The sequence below is a fragment of the Megalops cyprinoides genome, chromosome 15 (genome assembly GCF_013368585.1).
Source record: "Megalops cyprinoides isolate fMegCyp1 chromosome 15, fMegCyp1.pri, whole genome shotgun sequence".
Classification (NCBI taxonomy): domain Eukaryota; kingdom Metazoa; phylum Chordata; class Actinopteri; order Elopiformes; family Megalopidae; genus Megalops; species Megalops cyprinoides.
In genome coordinates, this window is record NC_050597.1 from 14779416 (window position 1) to 14798924 (window position 19509).

Genomic DNA, 19509 nt, shown 5'->3' on the forward strand with positions numbered 1-19509 from the left:
AAAATAACACTAAGTTCAACACTAAGTAAAGGACTAGCACACTGAGCTACCTTTTTTGTCAGATGAATATGACTCCTCTGGAAAATACAATTCTGCCCCCACACAATGGAGTTCATCTTTACAAAGTACTCACTGTGTCCTTTCTGGCTACAGTGCACACAGGATCTGTGCTACAGCAGAGGCGGCAAACAGTTTGCAGCAGCTGAAGCTATTTGCTATCCTTCACTGTATCACTTCACAAAAAGCCTGTAAATCCTGATATGACTGAAACAGTGTGTGTGTAGCTACTCCAAGAATGAAAAATATGAATATTCTGCCTATTTATACATGTAAATCCTGGAGGAAACATTTGATCATCAGGACATCATGACACTGACACCTCTGACACACCCTGCTTCACCAAGCAATTGGTGACACAAGCCATTGGTGTTACAAAAACATTACACTCTTACTAGTGGTACTGACAACATTCAAACCATTAAAAAACACACACACTCGCATACAAACATACACACACACACACACACACACACACACACACACACATATGCGCACACTGAGGACAGACAGACACATAGTATTCTTTTATTAATAGTTGTCAAGGATGCAGGCTTTTTCCTTCAGAACACTTGCTGTGATCTCTAAATGAATATTACATAAGTGGCAGTCCACATGATCCATTGGTGATTTCTTGGATTCTCATGACCTAGTTTTACCTGGCTCTTTGTTCTCTATTTTAAAACATGTATGTTAAAACACCAGTGAGCATGAGTCTCATTTAAATATTAAATAAGTTGTTTCAGCTTCAGCTTGCTGAAATCTTCCTGAAGTACCTGGTGCTCTGTCTCATTAGCTCTCAACAAGAGATGAAATATTTAAAACACAAACATTTTATGCAGACCTCCCACATCAAGACAGAGGGTGCCGAGGAACTGAATCCTAGCCAGAAAAGATCACCAGGAGGGGTCAGCTTGAATTTTCTTCATTACTCCTTTTTGCCATTAATCACTTTAATTTATACAGACATCGTCAGGGGAAATTCCACTGCGATGGATACCTTCATTTTTTTTTTCACAGAAAACATGTCGTGAGTGCAATAGGTTACTGAACTGTGTTTATAAACTGCAATATTATCTGTGCAAAGGAACCTTGCGAAGGCTGCACTGGCAATTCCTCTGATATCACACTTTAAAGCATTAGATTCTATCAGTGGTGCGGCCTACAGTGAAGTTCTCGTAATTAGGAAAGCTCTGACGGGCCAATTATTATTTTTTCTCCAAGTACTGGGAAAAAAAAAATCACAGGCTTAGATTCCCTTTGAGAAATTGCCTAATTATCTGATTGAACACACTAATTTCAATTAGCAATTGTTTTTTCTTCTTTTTGACAAGTATATAAAATAATTAGTTAAGCAAGTCAGTCACAATTAACTAAGCAAATCAGAAGGCAGTAAGAACAACACCAAGGACATAATCAACAAACCACTATATTTATGAAACTCTCAGCTTAAAACTTCACATGGATAGCCAACTGTAAGACAACAGCTGAGAAGGTATTATTTTCAGCATGTTTAACTTTCTGGTGATTGCAGTTTTATCAGCTAGTTTTCTATTGCGTGAGGAATGTCTGGATTCAGTGAATTATTGTCCTTACTTTTAATGCACACATAGGGGCAAATGTCACTTTTTTGGTCATATAAACAGTATGGCAAATTTAGTGATCACCAACACTACTGAAAATTTGTGTTTGTGTTGAAAAAGAAATGCTTACATTTTATTATGACATGTTTATTGAAAATGTTTATGCTTTAAGCTTGTGATATTACAAGCATCATTAATAGCAGTACATGTAATAACATACAGCTGTTTGTTTGACCTGTAACCACCTGGTAGGCCAAGGGCTCATAAGGCTGTTTAAATAATAATAAAATAAAAATTATAAATTAAATACACAGCATATTACTCTTAGAATTATCATCTGAATGTCTATCTGCAGTTGAAGTTTAAGTTAAATAGGGCTGGTTTTTTAGTCATTAGTCCTGACAGCAAATGCATCCAGTGCAGTTTTGTTTTGCAATTTGATTTCTGTGCAGATGGCAAAAAAGGCAACAGTGACAACAATGTTTAACCCGTTTGTGCATGTGCACCTCCTCATGCAGGAGGATGATGGGAAGAGCTAAAATAGAGGGTGGAGCTGTAAATATTTGGGGGAATCAGCATTCTGGTATAGCACAGTAAGCATTTTGCATTTGTGTTTACACCACCTGAGATCTGACATAAAGCCAGACACAGTGTCCACCCAAACAGTAAGACAGGGTGTTTGATAAAAAATAACTGTATACTGTGGGAGATGTGGGAAAGGCATCTACTGATGAACACCAACATTTAACAAATAATGTTAATAATTTTGATGACTCTTTTGGTTGTTTTTAAAACAGAGGTTTAAATCTAAAGCAACTGTAATCTATATGCAACTAGACATTATGAATCAGAAAAAATAATCAGGGTTAGCCATAATGTGTGGTTTGTAACACTGCCTAATTAATTCCACCATCTACATTAATTGCAATAATTAACCCAGCCAACAGTCCTCATTGGTCCAATTCTACAACACTGACAATGTGCACATTGACGGTACTGACATACTGACAATTGTACACACAGACCTTATAAAAGACAGAGAAGAAAACAGCTGTGTGTCATTTCCCTCAGCTAAGCATGTTTTCTTTTCTTAGTAACGCAGTACACATTTGTTCTTTCCTGGGGACAACTGGAAAAGGGGCGGTGGCAAGCTGAAACCTTGGAATGATTTCCTCTTGATTTGTGAGGAGGAATGTTGGGAGCAGTTTGAGTGGCCAGAATGTGATATACCCCACATTTAGCCTGTAGCCCCTTGTATGCATCCCTACTAAAGGGTGACAGTTGCCTTGTCCTTCTATGCCACTGGCATTGGTAAACATTAGGGTGTCCATTCAATCAATGGGTAGAATTTGCTACTAAACATACCTTGGTCACAGTACCTTATCACGTCATGCCCTAATGAACAGTAGAAGTACTGAGAAAAAACCTCCAAAGCTAAAAAAAATAAATGGGGGAATTTCATGACACTCAACTCCCAGTGGTACACAAGTGCAACTTAAAATACTCTACACCAACCTAAATAACAGCAGCACAATGCCCAATTCAATGAGCAGTCCTCCAAAAAGGACAAGCTGAAATCATAGATGCATGACTAATCGTTCTGACAGACCTACTCAATATCCAAATAATTTTCATATGGTATTCTCTTAAGCACACTTTGTGATCAAAGTGTAGCTCTTTAACATCGTTTTTAATGTGAGGTGTCTGATTAAGAGAGCACTGTGTGCATAGTTTGAGCACAGCATGAGGTTCGGTTGGGAGGACTATTCTGTTCTGAATGCGTCAGGAGCTAGGATACAGAAGCTGTCATAGCCTGCCCAAATGATGCCTCGGCTAGTAAGAGTAAAAATGTTAGTTGAGTAAAAATGACTCAACTAAGTGACTAAATTGCAAATTAAAATAAACACAGCTCTATAAATTGATATGTTGACTATAATTTAATTTTCATTTAAAATATTATTTCATTCTCTGATCTCATAGAACAGATAGAATACATACCTGTATGCAGCAAAACACATGAAAAGTTCCCTTCTTGGATAAACACAAACAGCATCCACACAACAGCTGCACATGAACAGTTGCACACTGTCCTTAAATGGAATACCATTGAGCTTACCTTTGACATAGGGTGGAACAGGTACTCAACCTTTTGGTTAACTGTCCCATCATCCACAGCTATTTCAATCCCACAGTTCCCTCCTTCTTCACCCACAGACAGGAAATATCTGTAGGGAAGGGTGAGATTGGGGGATGGGGAGGGGGGGGGGGTGTTGTTAGAATATGCACCATTCCAAATCTGTTTAACTGTGAATATTATGTAGAGAGGAGAGAGCTGTCTTATCAGGGATCCAGTAGGAATGGTGAAACCCTAGATTTAAAATGCACGGCTGGACACTTTAAAAACATACAAAGATGACTCCTTCCCTTTCATCAAGTTTGACAAAACTGGGGGCATGGATGGACCTTCTACAGCTCAACCAACTAAAAAAAAAAAAAAAAAGCAAAAAAGCACAAAGAATGGTGTGATTCTAAGGCAGCTCTAACCTGTCATTTCATCCATCATTCTTTTTTTTTTATCATGGAGTAGTGACAGAATTCATTGACAGATGTCAAGGAGCACCTTCAAACTGTTTTCCTCTCCAAACTAAAACATTGTATATCGTTTCTCAAACATAATGATAGGGATCAGAGGTTAAGATCTCCCCACCTAATTGTATCAAACAATAATAACAGGACAAGAAGAGAACTACTGTCATTGCCTTCACCCAATCCCTATAATAGTCAAGAATAAGAAACAAAAAAAGTAGTGATTTCATTTTGTGACAAAGGCTGCAGCTGCCCTGACCTGACATCAAAGAAGAACATTCCCACATGTCACTCTCCACTGACAAGTACTTAAAGGATAACCATACCTTCCTCGGCTGCAGGAGCAGAACTCTTCTGTCATCAAGGCCAAGTGATTCACACGCTATTCATGCCACTGCCATTGTGCCGTATACCCATAGCGTATTACCCCACAAAGAAACAACTGAGCCGGAGACTGTGAAGCCATTTATTGGAATATGGATTTATTGCTATTATTTATTATTTTTTTCTTTGCCATACTCCTACCTAAGACCCAATGAGACAGGAGGATCAACTTTGAGAGAAAAAAAAATACATATATATTTCAGAGACAACCTGAATGAGTGAAATGCTGTAAGTAAAAAACATTTACAACCAAAGAGCCTTGAACGAATAAGCAGATTAGAATGCAGAGCCACAGGTAGCCCCTGCAGCGGATAAAAAGCCCAGGAGGAACTGCACAAATAAATCAAGGGTGTACTTGATGCTCAGGTAGTGAAAGATTAAAATAATCTGCCTGGTAATAGGTTTTACCTTCAATTTATACTGATATAAAAATGGTTGAAGAACATATCCTTCAGCGTTTAGCCAATATATAAATGTTTGAGATCCAAGTACTGCAGACAGAATGGACACTTTTCAAATTGAATAGAGAAGGTTAGAAGAATAAATATTAAATATAAATATAGGGTATAAATATTTCCCGGGGGCATCCTCTGCATACATTGTTCCTGTTTTTGAAGGGGCTGAATTTGAGTGAAATGTGATGATTTTACTGATTGTTATCAAATTTTGAATGACATGTGAGTTTTCCCTCACACGGGCCACATGGTTGGCAGTGCTGCATGGTGGTCTGGAAACAGCATTACTGAAAGGTTGTTTGTTGAAATCCCAGGTGGGACACTGCTACTATACCCTTGAGCAAGGAGCTCAAGCTTCAGAGAAAAATTTACATGGACAATGTGTAAAATGTTGTCCTAGATAAATCTGCCTGCTGAGCAAATACGCAGTGTAGTACTATGGCAAGACAACTCTTAAAATAATCTACTGACAGGTAATCATTATATATTCATGAGACATCTAGGTTAGTTGTCATTGACATGCCATTTATTGATAAAGTTTGAGGCTTTTTTTAATCCAATAATCTTAAATATATATTTACATATATATATATATATATATATATATATATATATATATATATATATATATATATATTTTATATTTTTTTTTCCTTGATGTAATACTGTTATGTGTGGTGATGCTGGGCTTTCAAAAAAGGGTGGATGAAACCATCTTAGAGGAAATACGGTCAGACCTCAAACAGTGTTTTCTTGTCTGTTTCCTAACAGTAACGACACAGCTGTGCTGAGCTGTGTGCAGTGTGAGAGAACAATGGAGCCAAAACCAGCTCTGAAGGGCTGCCTCGCTTCCCTGCTCTCTCCCTGCTATATCATATGCAAAACGGCAGCCATCTAAATTATACATGGTGAAAAAGACAATTACGAGAAGTGGAGCCACAATGGTCTCGTCACTCTCGAGGTATCAAACGCGTGTCAGGATGTTCCGCCCCTGACGCTGTCACACGTAGTAGTATCATCAAACACAATCCCCCCCCCCCCCTTTTTTTTTTAAATTCACTTGAAATAGATGAGGAAAGAGAGCAAGCAGGAGAGAGAGAGAGATAGAGAATAAATCGCAGCTCTTCTGCATGGATTCCTGCTATAGTCAGGAGAGAGGTTGCAGAGGCTGCCTGGGCATAAGGAACCAACGTACGATTCATTTCTCTAGGTTAATTGATGACAGACATAACCCCACTTCTAGAGAAATACAGAAGCAATTGTAAATATAAGGCAATGGATGAGTGGTGTGATTTGATGTCTCCCCTGCCCCCACCTTCTGTCTCAAGGGAATCATGTAAGCGGCATTAGTCATTACGCTTCAACCTTAATAGATATTCCATCTTGTTAACTGTCTGGGCAGCTTGTGTCACATTCCAGCTTTTGCAATGTCAAGTGTTTTCTCCCCCCCCTCTAATTTATCATCAGCAGAATCCTAAGCACACCTCCAGGTCTTCAGAGACTTCTGAATGACCTCTCCATTACTTATTCTCCTAAGGTTTCACAGACCATGATTGCTGCTAATATCAGAATACTTGTACAAATAGTCTGATTCTGGTTCTATGAAAGCGACCATTGCTAAAATCCCCCTTCTCTTTCCCCTCCCCCCCTTGCACTGCTTGAGGCTCACTTGTCCCCGTGTCCATTTGTGATTGCGGCGCCACTTCTAGGGGAAAAGCGCTCCCTTTAATGACCAGATGTGAGCAATCAGGACAATCGCCCTCATGCTAATTTGAGACAGCCTTCCTGGACGCCTCCCTGAAGGCAATCAACGACCTGCGACTTCAGGTAGGACTAATTACAGGTTGGGAAGTTATGCGAATGCCTTTCTGCATACAGAATGAGCGCGCCACGGCAACGGCGCATGTGAGGGGAGCCCTGCCAGGAGCCCAACGGCACGCTCGCTCTGCTCAGTAAACGGCGCGCGACTCTGCACAACCGCGTTTGTTTTGTGGACGGCCGCTAATATTAGCACAACGGTGCGTGGTCATGAAACCATAATTGCATTATGAATATTTCAGACACATGTTTTTGGAAGGCATGAAATACAAGGGAGCCCAAATGTCCAGTGTGCAGCGATGCAATCCTGCAAGGTTCTTTTTCATTTCAGACAGTCAAAGAAGATTTTTAATTATTTTGTGGGAGGGAACAAAAAAAAAAGAATACTAACACACAGCTCTTTCCTTTCTCTTGAGGCAGATGTTTCATCACGGTGCTTATCTGAGCTGCAGAACATTTCCCAGTTGGCATCATTTTCAGAGAGCGGCTACCTGCCGTTGTAAGAGGAGCCCTCATAAGCCGGCAAATAACCACAAGATCCTCCCCTGAGCTCAGTAAGAGTCTGTTAGCATTAAGAATAATGCAAATCCACCTTTCAAACTCCCCACCGGTCATGCCAATACCATAACGGCGCCTCCATGAGGACCTCCTGTCTAAGAGTAAGCATGCCTCCACCCCTCTCTGAGAGGCCAATGTGAACTAAGGAGGACACCCAACAGAGTGGCACTTCTCCAGTATCACATGGGTGCTAATCTGTACTCTTCTATTCCATGTCTTAATTGGTTCTCAGCATGGCGTAAGAAGTTCATTGTGGAAAGTACGGGCTGACCACAGAAAGGCAACCTTGCACGTCACACCACCTCTTAGGCTTCTAGCAGCATGGCGTTCCTCTGTACACTAGGCAGAGAAAACAAGCAAATAAAACCCCTCTTCAATACTTCATTCCCCCAAAAAAGCTATAGTGCTTTATTTGGTCATCTGGCCAGCGCTCTGATCAAAACACTTTTCAGCGATGAAAGCCCCTAACACATACGGGTGAATAACTCAGACTAAGTGGCAAGCTAAATGTTTCAGTATGTTCTCAGAATAATGACATGAATGGAAGCCCAACAAGCATCGTCAACTCCTCAGAGTGGCATTTTAAAAGGCCTATCATTTTCTAATTCAATGCAGTAAACAGGAAAACAGAAATTCCTTGACATTCAAAATATATATCCAAAAACATAATATAGCTGCCTCTCTTGATGACATGATTAGATAGTGGATAAACACTTCTCAAAATTCCAAACAAGAATATAATCTGAATGATGAATGATGACTATTTCAAAGCTGGCAGCAGATGGCAGTAAAGTATTGTGCTGAGGCACTTCTACGGTCACCCCAGCAGACATGGCTGGTGGGTGCTATAAACTGGCTCTCCTCAAAATAGAAAGAATTTTGGTGGATTTTCTTGTCTATTCGGATTCCGGAATCCGACAAAATAAAAATAATAATGACAGGGTGTGCATGTGGGGTGGGGGGCTGTACGTACAAATAATTGTAATTTGAAATAAGCACCCATTTCAAGTGTGCAGTTTTCAAACAGATGTTCCACGGACTTTGTGCACAAATAAATCAATGCAGACAAAGTGAAATAAATGGGTCAGACATGCTGAGCATATAAGGATGGCTTAATCCTGGCTTTAGCAGGGTTTTTTTTCTATAATAATGGACACCATTTGAATGTGACATGGTGTTGTACCAGGTTTACTGACAGTAGCTATCACACAGTTTAGCTATTCAAAGAGATTTTACTGTGCCTCCAGGCATACAGGGGAGGCTGAACACCATGTGCACACTCGCAGGCAATGTGTTACACTCCTACAGCAATACTTGCGTGTTTCCTTAACAATGACTACCTCATACTGTTGCACAGGATGGATACAGCTTGTCCGCCCCCCCCCCCCGAAAGATCAGACAGCAGACTGTTTCTTGCTGGCACTTGCTCTGCTGCAGCGGCTCCCTTGCACAGAGAGACACTGCATTTGCTGCATAATTTGCGACGTAACTGGCAGCCCTCAATTAATTTGGGTGGCCTGTTCATTCCCTATCTCTCCCTCATTCCCTTGTTTTCTCTCGCTCCCTCCCTCCAGCAACAGAGAAACCGTAAGACACTGAGACCCGCACTGGGCATTGCATCGCTCTCCAGCTCTGGGAAAGAAGCAGACAGGATATGCAGATAAAAATAACTATGCCTTCTGCTTCTTCTCTGCTTAAATACATAGCCCTAATATGCGTGTCCCTGAACACTGGGCAGTGGAAAGCAATGAATCTGAAGGCTGAAAATGGTCATTTAGTGTATGATTTCCATAATACGCACACGTGCGCTCACACACGCATGCTCACACACGCGCGCACACACACACACACATGCATGCGTGCACGCAGACACAGACATACACACACACACACACACACATTACCAGTGCTAGCTGATACTGTGTTGCTTTCCAACAAAACCAGGACGTGTGAAGCATCTCATATTATTACTAAGGAACACTAATCTGAGATCCATTCTGTCATCTGACCATTTTGTCTGCTGCCCCTCCCCACTAAAGTCTACAATTTGATATGCTGTATAATATTTATGACACATTACCTTAACAGAGGGCTGCTTCCAAAGCACAGTTAGCCCAGTGCTGAATGCTCCCTGTGATTCATGGTGATGTCAATACAATAAAAAGCAGCTCTCAGCTGTTGTGCTAAGTCAGTGGGTAGAAGCAGGAAGTTGAGTTTTTGGTGCCTTAAACATAAAAAAACAACCACAAGTGATATCAAGACTGAGGCATGCATCCTATTTGGATGCGGAGAGGAGAGTCCATGGGTAACAGAGGACAATGATGCAGTGAAATGCAATGTCCAGCTCTCCAGCCCCGCATGTTGACCTTCGCCTCTGAGAATGGCAGTGAGTCATGCTGCGTGCCTTGGACCACGGGGGTGTCTGGTAGCGATGGCTCACAATGGACATGACAGGCAGCACAATACAGCCACTCTGAAAGCCTGAAACATGGCTTCAGTCCATTCACACACCAACAGTGGCTTGTGAGCTATATACAGGAGAGGCAGTAGATTTACCTTATAACTAATTGTTTTAAAATTGTCTGGCACAATCACCAAGCATAGCTGTTTAAATAAGGATCACTTGCTGCTGCGGATTCTTTTACATTTAAATGCATCTAATGTGGCAGTGTTCCCTTTATGCATCCATAGGTATAATGGAGGAAAAAAGTTTGTTCCTCTGTTGCAGGCTGTTTTCTTTGTCACAATAAAATTTATTTCACATCTTCCAAAATCTTTTGATGTAACTAAAACTATTTATTGTGAAGTGGACAAAGGTACAGTAATTCTATACCCCATTAGAGTCAACTAATTAAAAAGGAATCAGCTGCTGATGGCTGATTACGCTTGTTATTTATGAAAAATAGCCTCCTGAAAAATAGCCTTGATGAAAAATGGGTCTGCATCTCTTAAATTCAAAGTCATCTCTCAGTATGCTTGGATTTTTAAACACAGATCTGTGAGGGAATTATGCATTTACCCAAATGGGTAAAACCATTCTTTCCAACAACCTTCCAGCATTCCTCCCACTCCACATCTCCTTCTTTTGTTCTCTACTTGTCCTTTTCTCCTAATCTAAAATGCTATAATTGTCAATAACAGTTATTTAAATATATTCACTTTTCATACAAAAACAGAACACATCACCCTAATTGAATGTATTACTTTCTCTCATTAATACCCAAACTTTGGAACATGCACTCCACCTCCAACCCCACTTCTGCAAACAATAATGGAATAGTATGAATAGAATGAACACAAAGAAAAAAAATGGATGCATGAGACGACTTTCCCTATATGAAAGAAATGGCGCAGAATTCCTGCAGATGAGTCAGCACCGAGAGCCAGGTGCAGTCCCCACCCTTTAGAGGCAGCAACAAGAAGCCTGCAAGATGTAGGAGCACTCTGACTGCCATCTCTATGATCACGATCAGCATTTCTGAAAACAGTGCTCAAGAATCCCCCACTCCCCCTTCCTTAGGTCTACAAAACAGGTGGACAAAACACCTGACACTAACCCCCAGCAGGCCTCCCTCTCGCCTCTTGTCCATCTTTGAGCTTTTAACCTGGCAACATGGACTACATTTGGACTCCAGCTTGCTTTCCCTGCTCTGCAGGACTCCAGTTGCCAGTAGCTTTTGTGCATTATGGCATTAGCTACAGACTACCGAGAGTGAGGTGACATTGGAAAGCCTTTTACAGTGCTATGGAGAAGTCTGGGTGTCACAGAGTGGTGATATAACCTTCAGTTTACTCCTTAAGGTAGAAATGGGGAATACAACTAATTGTAATCTTAATGATTTTTTTTTATAAACCTAAACCTGTACCATTAGAAAAAAATAACATCAACCACTGGTTTCATAAAGCAACACTTTGTATTCAGTACTACCTAAGTGTCTTTGTACAGAGAAACTAAAGTCAGACACTATGGTTTATATCTTCATGTTCTTTAAAAGGAACTGGAAAATACACAACTGCACTCCACAGCTATCAGTCAACAATAAAACCTCCTTTATCAACAGGGGTATAACTTGCCATTTAGATGTTCTCTTTAGCTTTGTTAATAATCCTCACTAGTGAATTGTGGTACCACATTTTTACCAAATTATTGCAATTACATAAACAAAGCCCATATTAGCTCAGTAATGTGTCCACAAAATTGAAATCTGATCAACACATAATAATGACAGTGATTATTTACTTCAATTTCCAAGGTTACATTATGAACTTGGAAAAAGAGATACAATTTTTAAGGTACTGAGTGTCTGGAATGGTCCTGCTAGCCCACCTGACAGCCATTAGAACAGACTGTTCTCGCTTTAATGGTGCAATTAATTAGGATTTTGTTGTATTGCATGTTTTATATGGCTTGTTTGACCACCACAGAACCTCCTCAAAAGTAAGATCTTTATTCACTATTTCTAAATAAATAGGAAATAAATTGCTTGAGGGCTTTATTTTCCCTTCTCACAGAATACAGAAAGGGAAACTTGGTATGACAGAACAGAATTATAGGAAATGCTACTTTCAAACCCTCTTTTCTTCTCTGTATTTTTGTTGCTATCTTTGAATAAGAAGAAATATGGCTTTAGTATCTTTCTTACACAATCACCTTTTGCTCTTGAATCTTCCATATGCCTCCACATCAAATACTACAATCTCTTGATATTATGTGTAAATAATATTCAATTATACAATAATAAATCAATGGATCAGCATGACAATACAACCCACAATAGTGGTGTGGACCCATTAGCCCTGTTTGAATGGCTATGTACTGCAAAATAAAAGGATTTTCTTGCTATCATTTTAGCCTTGTATGTTCTTGTTCAACAATAAATCTTAAATAGTGGGTTAACAAAAGGAAGAATTTTAAGGCTGCTGTTGTGGTGTTGTTATATGAAATGACTACCTGCACCCATTGCCAATGGTCTTACCTGACTCAGAACCTGAGCCTGTAACCTGATTCCTACAGTTTCATCTCTACAAAGAGGTGCTTGTCCTTGTGAGCTGTTTACTGTTCAGGGAAAAATATTTCCTCCTTTGTCTCTTTATGGATTTGTGGGATCTGTGGAACAGCACCATCTCGATTAGTATTAAGACTAGAACTGTTTAGTATACTCTGCATGTCTCAAAGTTATCCATTCTATGAACACTCCCAGGTAACTTCACTAAACATGCAGGCTTACGTAAAGCCACAACCAGAGAAACCTGCTTCACAGATATAATTGTTGGCGGCCTTTCAGTTCCTAAATGAGCCACGATTCAACACAGATTCTGCATTGATGGAAGGTCATTACACAAAATCTCCACACAAAGAGAGCATGAAAGGCCTTGGCAAAGAGCAGGTGAATAGCAGCGCCCCAGTGATGTAAAAAATAAATAAATAAATAAATAAATAAATAAATAAATAAAAGATGGAGTTGATTACCTGTCAGAGTCATTTTTGACCAAGCTGTTGACTCTCCTTTTAGGACAAAGGCCTTGTGTCTTCTCCCCATGCATTAGAATTCTGGCTAAGTGTCTCCCCTGCTGACCTTCAGCCCAACCTCTGCCGTGGCAGATCCCATCAGATCTCATCGGCTAAACGAGGCCCGGAGAGGTGACCTCTTCCCACAAAATCAAGTGGCGGAATTATTGATATTTGTCCAACAATGCAGGGGTTTATCCTTCCAGCTGACAGTGGCAGAGATTAAAGCCACAGAAACATGTCAACATTACCAGGTTCAGACGCTGAAGACTCTGGGAGTCTTGCGAACTGAACCTGTTAATTATCCAAGACCTTATAGAAAGAGTTGATGTTAAACCCTGGGATTGGAGCTGCTGAATGTGAGGGAAAAAAACATAAATAAATAAATAAACAAACAAATTTCCACTGTGTATTAAAACTCAGTTGCGTCCGCTAATTTACTGATTAAATATTCGCAATGCTGTGCGTTCCCCAAACACCGGTGATTAGCAAGGTCGAGTAACAGAGTGCCGAGAAAAATTGTCACTCCTCTCCTAAGAACTGTCACCTGACAGGTGCTTCAGCTGGCCTGCATGAAACATGATACCTTTCTGCATGGAAAATGAACATTGTGAGAATTCCAAATTAGTCAATTTGTACACCTGTCCCACTATTTTTCCACGACAAAAACATCCCATATTGCATTATTATTATTATTATTATTATTATTATTATTATCCCCTGTTCATATTAAATTTTTGAACAAGGTTAACTCAACGAACAGCAGGTAATGTTACATTCTGGATGACCTTGATATGCAAGACATTAGCCTCCATTTGTCTGTATCAATTATTCACTATGCTGAGTCTGTTTGGACCATCGTCTCCTTAAGTGGCTCGCATAGCTTGAGACCCTGCCATAACTTTTCTATAAGCTTTATCTTCACCTAAACGACAGCATAACACCCTACTGGCAGCTCTGAGAGAGCACATGGTGCAGACTATCCCAATGACAGCACAAAACCTTAATGGCAGCTCTCAGAGAGAACATAGGGAAGACTAATGAGGAATGACAAATTCCAGGAGACAGGGGGTATTGGTTGTGGGGATGCAAAGCTGGGAGAATTTGATTGTGCAGCAATACACACATTACACCTTAGTCTGTTACACTTCCCAATTAGCCCTTTATATAAGAGCTGAAGCATTGCAATAAGCCCCCCCCCCCCCCCCAAAAAAAAAAAAAGATAATAATACTAATACGAACAATACTACTACTACTACCACTACAGCTAGTACTACTGGTACTACTACTACTACTACTATTACTACTAATACTACTACTACTAATAATAATAATAACCATAATGTGTGCAAATTCAGGGATTGCATTAAATTGATCCTCTCTGACAAGTAAACTGCCAGAATAACACTCTGGTATCAGCTGCTTGCTTAGATCCTTAGATCCACAGATATCTTTGTGTGGTCTATGGTGAGGAGGGAGAATAAAACAATATATATATATATTTTTTTCCTTTCTCTCATGAGTGTTCCATCCAGAAAATCTGAGGTTCTTTGATAAAAAGTAAACTCAGCAAGACAGGCACCAATACTCACAGGATGATTCATCTCAAAACCCTATTATTTGGCATACACACAGCATTTAGTTACTTCTTTATTTGCTTGGCAACTTACAGGCTGCACATTTTGCATGGATTCCATTCCTACAGCTGAATATTTACTGAGGCAATTCAGGTTAAGTCTTTTCCTCAAGATTACAATGGTAGTGCTCCACCAGGGAATTGAACCTAGAACACTTTGGTTATATAACAAATTTCTTCACCATTTTTTTCCAAGGATCTCCTTGTACCTGCACTATATACTGGTATCATCTCCTCATATATATGGTTGAGGCCAAAAGAACCTTGCACCCTGATTTCATGTAATCTGGGAATTCAATTCACTTCCACGGTGCTCTGTATCAGGCTTCAGCTTGAAATTTGTGAATAGTTACATCCAGATTAGCCATTGGGAAAGGAACAAAAAGGGAATATTTTACAAATGAGGATTGCTGTCAACTTGATTGAATTAACACTTCTATACTTTTCTCTTTTTTTGCAGTCACAGCTCTTGTTCTGTAATTACGGAGTGACCTCTTTCCTTACTCTCAGAACAGCAGAGGGGGAAAGTTTACAATCTAATTTTATAAATGAAAGTCTTAAATCACAAAGCCGTCACTCCTTAATCTGACTGTTTTTTACAACCTGCAAAGGGTGTCATTGATGTGGTATTACCTCGAATTGTCCCAGAGAGTCCTACAGCACACATAAAAAGACCCAGCGGCCAAATGGATAAATTAAAATAAGATGCTGCAGAGCAGATATGGGGCAATTTTCTTAAGTTGATAGCATGCTCTTTTTTCTCATCAGCCGGCTGACAGAATTATTTGGCAAACGGAATTGATGCAAATAAAATTTTATTGAGTTTTACAGTTAGCGTTCAATAAATATTTGAAATCAGAGTGGTGGTTTCAAACTTGATTTAATTCAAAATAACGTGTTATACTTTATAGGGCTTTCAGCTGAAATCTCACTTGGCAAATTTAACTCCACCAAGATGTTTCTGTCCCATTCTTTATGACTGCGGTTGACGTCCACAATCAATGTGATAAATCCCGAGCACTTACCAACTGTTTACACAGGTCTGTTAATGTTCATATTGACCAAACAAAAATTCTGCAATTGACCAATCTGAAATTAATATTCCCCAAAGAAATGCATGTTTGAAGCCTATGTATATTACTTCTCCTTGTATACATTCCTGTAAAAGACATTTTCAATCTGTAGGTCTTAAAAACATCAAATTTATATGCAAACAAATGTAAACACACATATTTATCATTGAAAACACCAAGACTAACATAATGAAAGGATTATTAACCTAAAGAACAACAAACAAAAGCACAAGCTGGCCCAGCACTAGCAGCACAATGCCCACACCATGATATGGCTTAATTAGGTGTCAGGTGAGAGCCGCTGCCAAGCGGCTGTCATTTTCCTGAGGATGCAGAGTGAGATGGGTCTCTGCGGTAGAGCGACCATGGCGCGCGTCGTGCAGATGTTCCCATGTCTGCTTCCTGCGTGAGCCCGCTCTTTGGGCATGCTGGTAATTAGGCCCGTGCTAGTCTGCCACCCCTCCAAGCCTTATGGGACTGTGGAGCAGCAGCGGAGTGCCCTTCCATAACACACCGGTCTGTGCAGCTGTCGCTCTCACACATTACAGTATGTTGCCTCGCCACAGATCTCATTCACTCTTTCGTTCTCTATCTCTACATTTGTCCCTCTTCTTGATCTGCCGTTGTATCTCTGTCTCATTGTCTGTTTGTCTATCTTTTTATTGTTTTACAATTCCTACAAAACATTTTTGATAATTATGTTTTGTTTTAATTATTATTGTTATGTATTGTTAACATTTTGGAGAGAGACATTTTGACTTTACATTGCCTTTTACATTTAACTATAAATTAAAGAAAGCATATGGGAAAGAGTGTTATTTAAAGTTGCTATTAAAAAAGAAAACTGAACTTCAATTAAACAACAGAAAAAAAGAAATGCAAAAATAAATAAATAAAGGAGGCAGGCACAAAATGAGGGGCTCACTAATCTGCATATAGTCAGGCTCATAGGCATCATTTGCGCTGGGTACGCTGGGGACATGTCCCCACCACTTTTTGTTGTGGCCCATTTTGTCCCCACCACTTTAAAAAGGTGTGAACATGTCGAACCCGTTGTTGTCCCCAGCACTTTTCAAAACAAACTGATGCCCATGGTCCGGCTGCTCCGTGCTGGAAGGTTGTATATATGAATCCACTAATAAATCAAGCAGATGTACTCCAGTGATCACAATTAAATGCGATATTGTCACAAATAATGCCATGTTGAATTATTTTAACCCAACAATGGATCAAAGGTGCTATTTTGTTCTGTGGACAAGATCTGTTTTCATTTTTTGGGGGAATGCCCCAGATTACTGTCACTGTTCAATGTTTTTGGAAAATGTGTTGTTTTATTGGGTTAAGATATTATCAATGATGATTGATAATATCTTATCAAATGATTACTTTTTTGGTTAATTGAAACCAAAAAGTACATCCAGTGCTTAAGACTAGCCAAGCTGAACAACAGAATCAGGGAACTCATGATGGTGTAACAGTAATGACAACAATGGTCAATTCCTGAGTAAAGCTAAAATTTTCCCCTCTGTAAAATGAATAACAATATTTACTTTTCTTATGTTTACATGCTTTGAAAAACATGCTGTGAAATGAGTTAATTGTTCACTTTGCAAGAATCTTTTTGCAAAGATTTTTTCCCCTGCTGTCTTGAAAGTTCCTCAAAAGAGAAAGGATAAGAGAAAGCGATGACAGGAGGCTGGGTTTGAGAGATGGAGAAGGTTGGTGTGAGATGGAGCAGATGTTTTTAACACATACCCATACTGCATCAGGATTTGCACATAATAGTTTATAACACAGTGGTGCTTATATTTTATCACATCCATGCAGCTATTACTAGTCTTAGAGGCTTTGGGAACAAAACCTTCACTGCTCTAACAGGCAATGATAGCTTAAAGGCTTTTGAAATTACCTTAACCTTTATGGATTTCGCTTGGAGACAGCATTTGCGTTTTCTCATGAAATGGGAATAGAAATCCTCCTATTTCCTGGTTCTATTTCTGAGACGAAAGTATTACCAAAGCGAAACTGACACCCTTATTTGATGAAACCTTTTGTAAGAAGGAAGCGTAATGCTTATAAAGGTGCACCAAATCCGTCTATTAGATGTTCAGCCTGAATTTAGCAAGAAAAATTACAATTTTAGATTACAAATCTTTTCTTTTTTTCTGTTGATCTTAACCCTATAAATCATATACCATTGTAAAGTCCTAAATACAACCTACTCAGATTAAGTGTAAACCTCAAATGGACACATTCAATGTCTCTCTTACTCAATATCTGATATTTTTCCCCCTGCAGTGGTCAGTTCATGGCCCAGTTAGTTTGACTGTGAAAAGGTGTGTTCATCCTGGCAGTGTGCACTGTGTGTATTGTTGAATTTCATCACTAATAAACGGATGGGAACCTGATGCTGATGCTTCACGGTCACAGAAGGAATAGTAGCCTGAGAAACTTGGCCCAAATGAAAAGTTAAGTGATGCTGAAGTGCTGTTCCCCCAGGTGTTACTGTGCCCGCGTTTTTTGGCTTTTGGTGAGCTCTGGGATAGCTGGTGTGGGCGACAGATTCATCATTTTAGACAGAGAGCGGACCAGAAAATAATAGAAAAATAATAGAGGTGCCACTATTAGGTCATGCTTACAAACAGCAAAAGGCGCACCCACACACAGTCGCTGCGTTGCCCTAAGTTGTCACCGTCACTCCTTTCAGAGACCTTCCTTCACCCATGGCGTCACAGGAAATCATTGAAATGTCTCTCCCTAGGTTGAAACTGTCAGAGCCTGTCAATGCCATAGCAACCTCTGTCACAGGTTTCCTTCAGACCTTCGGATGAAACTAATAGGAGGGACTGTTATATATAACAGATGTCACCTAGGCTGGCTAGCGTTTAGTGCTCGTAAGTGTATGACAGTCCACTATGACTCCAGACAGTGGCAGAGCCATCGCTTCCAACAAAATCCCTCCGACAAAAACATGCTTATTTTCTCCTCTGACACAAGTGAAAAATGTCCTTGCTGATCAGATTTCCCCTGGACAATCACTGAAATGCACAAGGACACATTTCAAACCAGGAAAATAAAAAGTGACCCAGGTATTCTTATCTTGACTGCAAAATTGTTCATTTTTAAGTTATTGCATCAGTTTTCCAGCTGGAACGCTTTGCTTTCATTGAAATGGCTTGTCATTACACCATGCAGATGGAACGCTAGTTACTAGATGCATTCTTTCTTGAGTGTCACACTTTCTTGAGTTCTGCTTAACGGAATTGCTGATTTTTAACCACAACTCAATGTATTCAGTTCTGAAGAATATTTCAGTATAATTTCAAATATTTATCCCCTGTATCCACACAAGATGTACCATTGATATCAAGGTAGGGTGACATCCATATCTGTGAACCACTAAAAGTCCCCACGTTTTCAGTGTTAGATTCTCAGAGCCATAAAAACTCAACTTCACTCCCCCCACCACACTGGGAGAGAGAACACAACTTGGAAACAGGAGGTAAATGGGTCAAGACTGCGCATAAAACATGAGGTGCTGTGAGTGGCGACAGACATCTCCACAGTGCTGCATTTGTCATAATAGATACATAGCTTACTTCATCACATCTCTCTACTGAAATACTACCTTAAAATACTACATCAGAATGTCAGTAGCAGTAAAAAACCAATACTGAATGGACATTATATAATGAATACATGTATAACTGCATGTATAGTATATACCTTATACTGTATTACATTTAAATAACTAAACAAATTGTGAACACGTTACAGACATATTAATTCAAATACCATATTAATCTTATATAATATTAATAACAACATGGGCAGAAATACCATATGTGTG

General features: G+C 39.7%; 1 protein-coding gene across 1 annotated transcript in view; it reads right to left on the minus strand.

Annotated features, from left to right (window-relative positions):
- The window catches only part of eys (eyes shut homolog), a 266508-nt gene that overhangs the window by 38601 nt on the left and 208398 nt on the right, over positions 1 to 19509 (minus strand). Inside the window, exon 39 of the mRNA XM_036547241.1 lies at positions 3757 to 3865. Coding sequence (XP_036403134.1) covers positions 3757 to 3865 — 109 coding nt within the window. The remainder of the gene's footprint in view (positions 1 to 3756; positions 3866 to 19509) is intronic.